This window comes from Pollachius pollachius (assembly GCF_949987615.1).
Source record: "Pollachius pollachius genome assembly, chromosome: 17".
Classification (NCBI taxonomy): Eukaryota; Metazoa; Chordata; class Actinopteri; order Gadiformes; family Gadidae; genus Pollachius; species Pollachius pollachius.
Window position 1 is genome coordinate 6,045,108 of NC_136950.1, and position 7,500 is coordinate 6,052,607.

The 7,500-nt window shown below is 44.7% G+C and overlaps 1 protein-coding gene across 1 annotated transcript in view; it reads left to right on the forward strand.

The window, feature by feature from the left end:
• cUnh8orf34 (chromosome Un C8orf34 homolog) overlaps nt 1-7,500 on the forward strand; it is a gene marked incomplete at its 5' end in the record, with an annotated part of 68,543 nt that overhangs the window by 47,737 nt on the left and 13,306 nt on the right. Inside the window, 2 exons of the mRNA XM_079754533.1 lie at nt 803-888; nt 1,197-1,258. Coding sequence (XP_079610659.1) covers nt 803-888; nt 1,197-1,258 — 148 coding nt within the window. The remainder of the gene's footprint in view (nt 1-802; nt 889-1,196; nt 1,259-7,500) is intronic.

Below are 7,500 nucleotides of genomic sequence, written 5' to 3' on the forward strand. Positions count from 1 at the left end.
TTTTTGTACACCGCCAGATCGCCACTCAGATTGATAGTTAGCATTCCCCTACGCCGAATGAAAAAACAAGAAATTCCTCAAGTTGTTTGTGTTTCACCCGCAGTATACTTTTAAAGTCTCCGAGGACGCTAAATCTCTCCAGCACGATGCGGAGACAGCCCAGATCGGCCAGACCCTCTTCCATACAGATATCCTCATGCAAAAGAGCCATCCGGGCTTAGAGCCCAAAAGATTAGGGCCGGTTATGCTTCAGGTTATGTGATTAGTAGGATTAGAGAGCCGATTTCATATTTTTCGTTAATTCCTGGGGAAAACAGAAAGAACATTTCCTTTGCTGTATCCACTGGTGAGTTCGTAATTGAATACCGTTGGTTGCATATGAATGTAATTTACTGCAGAGATGTGTATTTTCATATTTTCATCTTCAGCGGGAGGAGAAGCGCTGATGAACAGATAGGATCCGTGCCCACAGGTTCTTCCTGTCTCGCAGCCTTCCCAGATGTCCCGAAGCCCCTATTGGCTGAGAGATAATCATCCCCAGCGAACACTTCTTCTTTGTTTCACCACCTTTGACATGATAGCCATCCGCTGTTTGTCCGTTTCGGGGGATCTTACATTACAAAGTGTAAATATTTACACGCAGATTACAAAGTTTGACCACGCGTCGACCCTCGTCTGCCAAACACAGGAAGGCCGCCGTGTGGGCTTGTTAGCTTAGCGTACGCTGGCTGTTGTGTTGTTGTTGGTGGACAGGAAGTAATGGTGTTATGTGTTGTCTTGTGTTCATGTGTTGTCTGCGTAGGTTGCAGGGGGACAGCCTGTCGGACACAAGAAGCGTGGAAGGGCATGCGTCTCACGTCCCGGAGCAGGCCGTACCTGACATCTCTGGTGAGATGTGCCCAAACGAATACCCATACTGCATTGCACAAGTGCATAATTACTAACACACTATCGTTGATGCGTTTACATGATTATGCTATAACACATTAGTTATGGGATCACATATTTCAAATATACAGACAGTTATTGTCTTTTATTGTTTCTGTCCTGTCTTTAGCTCTTTCTCATATGATTTAATGTATTTCTTATGTCCTACTGTGGTGTGTGTCTGTGGGTGTCTGTGCTTGTGTGTGCGCCTGTGTGTGTGTGTGTGTGTGTGTGTGTGTGTGTGCGTGTGTGCGTGTGTGCGTGCGCAGCTCTGTTGCCCGGGGTGGATACAGTGGCAGGTCGGCTGAAGGAATTTGAAGTTGCTTCTCAGGTAACGTGGGCCTTGTGAATGTCCTCAACACGTCCGTCACCAAACAATCTGGATCACTTTACACCATAAATAACCAAAGGGGGGACGGTCATTGATGGGGTAAAGTGAGCACTCCCATACTCTCACGGACAACGATTACACCCAGCCACGCACGCACGCGCACACACACACACACACACACACACACACACACACACACACACACACACACACACACACACACACACACACACACACACACACACACACACACACACACACACACACACACACACACACAAATGCATTCTCACTCTCTCTCCCCCCTCCTATTGTCAAGGGGAGTTTAGACTGCCTAAATCACTCTGTGATTTGGACGCGACCCAGGTCAGGAACCATTCGTCTTTATGAATTTCAGCTTACACAAGAGAACACTGATAGAAAGCCCTGCACAATCACACATCTCCCCGTATCGTCTTGCTCAGAAGCACCTGCGTGCAATTTGAAGAGAACAATTGAAAAGAATAGCTAGTAACTCAATTACAGATGCTGAGGCTTCCTTAGAGGTTTCACACAAAAGGCCCCTAAATATTCATGGCCGGTGGACGTTCTATTTTCCCAGTTTTTTTCCACCGCGCTTTTGTTCTACGGCTGGATGGCGTGAGAGCGAGTCCCGCTCTGTGGGGGTCAGAGAGACGTTGGTATCGTTGGAAAAACAGAAGCGTAAAAATGAAAAGAAAATCCACCGTGGGTCACACATCCTCCTTTTCATCATCTTCATCGTCATCATCATCATCATCATCATCATCACATGCTGTTGATAACGCTGAGACTCCAGCACCTTGTTAGAGTTGAGTCGATATCTCATTACAATTAGCCCCAGAGCCAAGCCTGTACCTTTTTATCATGAACCAAACAAAACGACGGAGAAGCCTTTTTAACTGCTTTTTTTTGTTTTTTTACCGATAGAAAAAAGAGAAGGGTGAGAAGGGGGGGGGGTAAGGAGTTGTGTGTGTGTGGAGCAGATGCATGGCGGCTCCACGGTAACGGAGAACAGACCGGCTCAGAGACCGGCGGAGGCCTGCTGTTTGATCTTCAATAAGAACACAGTTTAACACCATTGGCTTAGAACAACAAGAAGCCTTTATCAAGATATTCTTATTATACTTGAAGGACTACACAAGCATACATCGTATTAACACTCTTACTAATGACCGCAGGATTGCCTCTGATGTGCCACATGCTTCATGCTTTCTATGTTTCATATGTTGGTATATTTTTTAATAATCCCAGTCTTCATATCTTATTATTACTTTCACAATGTCCTTAACATTGCTCCTCACATGCAACAGGAGCCCTAACTCAACCCATGTCCACATACGAACCCTAACTCCAACCATCGTCCAATTCATACTTCACATATTTCCAACATACTGTTTTTCAGAATGTATTTTACAAATCTTTGATCCCAGTCTTCAAGATTTTTTTTTGGAGTCTTAGTGCCATATTCTATGTCAGTGTTCCTCAAACAGGTGGTACTTTGGCCCTGAGAAAGATTGCAAAATAATGGCACAATCAACACATTGGTTGAATGTGATTAGCAATTTAATACCATTGAGTTATTCGGATTACTAACATGCAAGTTCTGTAAATCTTTCCACCGAATGACTGAAATCCTAAGTGAGGTAACTCACTGGAACCATTAAGAAGATGGACTCACCTCTTTATTGTGTTCAGTTTCATGCCTGTGAAATTTTGTACTTGGCAGCGTTTTCAGACTCAGGGGTACATGAGTCAAAAGATGAGTCCTAGTTGACACTATTAGTGCCGGGGCACAACACCTGGGTCTTTCAGAGCGGTAATGGGTCTCCCAGTCATCAGTCTTCCCCGGGGTTCTGACATCAGCCACTGTCATGGCTACATGAGCTCTGTAGCCCCAGGTCTCGCTGCTGCACATCACTCCTACCGTTTAGAACCACAGCCAGGTACTGTGTGTGTGTGTGTGTGTGTGTGTGTGTGTGTGTGTGTGTGTGTGTGTGTGTGTGTGTGTGTGTGTGTGTGTGTGTGTGTGTGTGTGTGTGTGTGTGTGTGTGTGTGTGTGTGTGTGTGTGTGTTCTTATGTTTGTGTGTGCTGTGTGCATGGCAGCGAGTGTGTCTCTGTGTGTGTGTGTGTGTGTGTGTGTGTGTGTGTGTGTGATTGTATGTGTGTGTGTGGGTGTGTGTGTGTGTGTGTGTGTGTGGGTGTGTATGAAGGTGTGTGTGAAAGAAACCCATCTGGAAACGGCAAAGTTCAAATGTGTCCTCTCACCTTGCTGTAGCTGAGGCTAATTGTTGTCGTGTTTGATTGCTAACGCTGACAGGCTAATGCAGTCTGTCCTCCTAATGGCTTGTTAGGGGGATGGTGGTTGTGGGGGGGGTCATGGGAACTGGGGTCCGGCAGAGACTGCTCTCACTCACTCTGTGGCTCACTCACACAAATCTGCTTGACCAACATTGGTTTTCTACTTTCAAATGTCATTTGTCAGCTCTAATATCATGATGTTACAACATGCGTACATTGTTTGAGTTGAGGTGAATTGTGTTGTATAGGGTCAGCAATTGGGCCATGACAGCAGTGGAAAGTAAAACATGGTGAATGATCAATCGTAATTCACCCGCTGCAGTTACTGCCAAGATGTGAAGGTGATAATTGTCCAATTTGGACATTCCCAGAGCAGTTAGGGGACTACTCCACTATTCTCACTCACACACCAATGCACGGACGCATATGCACATGCACACTCACACAGACACGTGTACAAGAGAACACTCATACACACAAACATATGTGCTTGCATACTCTCATAGGCACACACACACACACACACACATGTACATGCACATACTCATACACACACACACACACACACACGCACACACGCAAACACGAGCACACCCACACACGTCCGCCAGAATTCCTCTCCAGGTCACGTCACGCGTGTCCAATCATATTGTTTGAGTGCAATCCGCCAACGCCTGGCTCGGTGTTACCATTAGACGATCAGTCAGGGGAAAACGGTGCACTTTTATGCTAAAAGTAAGATAATTAGAGTGATGCAATGGCGTGTGTGTGTGTGTGTGTGTGTGTGTGTGTGTGTGTGTGTGTGTGTGCGTGTGAGCCAAGTCAGCAGCATTGTGATGGTTTATTTGTATTTCCAGAGGAGTTTGGCAGCCCCTTAGCGAGACCGAATCGCTTTGCCTTCATTTAAATCGACGATACCCCCCATACACACACATTCACACTCACACAGACACACACAGACCCTTTGTGGGCCAGGCTCCACACCGTTACCTAACCAGATCCCCAGGATGAGCAGCTAGAGGTAGGGCTAGAGCTGATGTGATCCACTGTGGAGGAGCTCTCGTCTCTGTAGGACAAACAGACTTTTTGGATTTCAATCTTTTCTCCTTAAATGTGGCCTTTGTGTCTGAGATGAGTTATCAGCTTAATAATGCCATACGGTGCAGCTCTGCTCAAAAATGGTCTGCTGTGCACACCGCAGGCCTCGGTTTAACTTGTTTTCCTATTATTATGTTTACATGACACGTATGTGTTTTTAATGCAGCTACTGCGGTGGAAGGGTGGATGCTCATGACTTAACCTCCATACACAACCAGACAAGGGTTCTCTCTCTGTACTCATTCTGAACAGGGTTCCTGAAGCAAGTCGCTTTCAGGTATTCTTTTATTTGCTTGTGCTTTTAATGTTACGCGCAAAAACACTTTAGTCTCGATGCCAGCTCTTTAAACTGAGACACACATTTCAATACAGTCCCTCCAAATTGATAAGATATTCAGTTATGGCCTCTTCCTACAACAACAGATACACCAGGCTGTATCCATTCTGCTGTTTGTTGAAACAGAGGCCTTTATGACAACAGGCCAACTTCCTGGATATCTTCTTAACAAACAATTTTTCATCTTCTCTTCTCTCCTTTGCTCCAGTGGTGCATTTCTCTTCTTTATTGACCTCGAGGTGTTCTGTGCAATCATAGAGCACTCCAAAATCCCTCTTTTGTGTGTGTGTGTGTGTATATGTGTGTGTGTGTGTGTGTGTGTGAGTGTGTGTGCATGTGTGTGTGTCTCTGTGTGTGATTGTATGTGTGTATGTGTATGTTTGTGCGTGCGTACATGCGTGTATGCGTGCCTGCGTGTATCGTACACAGCACAGACACTATGTCAGCTCGGTAATTTGAGGAAAGCTTGAATCTGCCTCTAATTGTGTTATTGTCGATATCCTGTTTGCTTTTAATCCAGGCATTCCAGGCCAGCCGTGCAGCCGTACATCCACTGGCAGGATCTGAAACCAACTGTGCGCCAACAGAGCAAACAGGAACTCATTAAATGTGGAACATCCCATATCCCTCCCTCGTAGCTAGAGCCTAGCTAGAAGGGCTAAAGAACTGAATCAGAAAGCATTGGAATACATTTATTGTAAGATAAGAGAATAAATGTTATTATGGCCAGTTATTATATGATAATAAATATTTTATAAGATAATAACTGGCTAAAGGCACTTACAGATATGCCTCGAGATATTTATATTGAACAATGACATATAAAAAAGTTAATCCCGGTCAATTTCATGCGTGTAGTCCTCCGGTATAGGACTTCCCCCTAACCCTTAGCTCTCTTAAGGACATGGTGATCTTCCCAGATCCAGATCCTTGCTATACCTCCTTGTCATAAAAAAACGATGGCTTCCACATTAGAACAGAGTAAAACATGAAAGAGTGGCGCTGTTTGACTCTCCCTCCCAATGTGGACCATCCAGGCTCCAACCATTTCATCCATCCCTGGTTCATTGCAGAAACTACCGGGACTCTTTTCCTTAGAATGTCTCCCGCCTGAGGGAAACCCTTCTGAAGGCTCGTACATCTGTGGTGCTCACTTTCAAGTCTCAACTCTCTCGTTCTCGGTGGGAACAGGGGAGTCAAAGAACTTTAAAATGAACACAGAGATCGCACCGCTCTGGAGCACAACTGTAGCAGGACATGGGAGACCAACCATACTGCAAACACATGCCATATGCTGCTGCTTCTTCTTCTTCTGCTGCTCCTTCTTCTTCTTCTTCTTCTTCTTCTTCTTCAAATCACTGCTGCATGAGTGTAAATCAAAAGAAATGACAGAAACTACTGCATACATCTGTTTTCTGAATGGAATTGCTTAGTGTGCATTGTGAGGTGGGCATGAGTGTGGGCTCCTTTAGGATGACAACAAAAGTTGTCATGGCTTCTAATGTGAAAAGCCCTTTGAGCTCATGAGTCCCAGCCTCCAGCCACAACAATCTATGAGTACTGCTCTCCACTTTGCTATGGTTATGTCCCCCAACCACACGCACATACCTATTGAACATGTCAATCCGTTCATCCATTCTCTTAGACTTTGAGCTGTCTGCCCTTAACATGGATTCATTTTTTGGAGAAATAAGATCCATATTTGTTAGGGAGGAATCAGCACAGATCCTTTCTTTCCTCCAGCTTGTTTTCGAGATGGTCTGCTGGTTTTGTCAAAGTGGTCATGGAGAGTGGGAGAATATGGCATGTTGGGTTTTGGGCCAGTAAAGATTATATCCCGTCTAGTCGGATCCAATTGCATTTTTAAGATCATAAGATTCTCTCCCTTGTCTCTTTGGATCTTGTTTTTGTAGCCCAACACTTTTATAAGGGAAGTTGACCTCTTTGAAGAAGAGACATATTGTAAATCACACATTAATGTAGCACTAAGGACAGTGGATGTTGCAACGTTAAGGCTAGCCGACAAGAACCGTGAAGTTGGTCTCTATTTTCATAGTCTCCAGTTTGATGGTCTCTCTTTCGATGGTCTCCATTGAACACATGTAAAATGTTTACTTGCATAGGGAATGCCGTGACTTTGTACTACACGTGTTTGACGTGAACACGATACACACTGCACAAGTTTAGAGTATTTGATAATGTTATAAATATTGGGTCTAATCTCTTGCGCGAAGGCCCGTTACAATGTATGTGCGGGCTACGTTTCCCAAACGTAGCGTTCTTTTGGAAGTATACATGTGGTTGAAGCTGTGAGAAATCTGAACAAATCAGTGTGCGGATGAATTCATCTCCCGGGATTCATAACAACGATTGAAAATCGGTAAATACAACACCACAGTCGCCATATGTCTTTGGTCAGAGATTCTGACCCAAAAAAAAGAAGAATAACAAAATATCTTTGCCAAAGCCTTCATTCCTAGTCTGTGA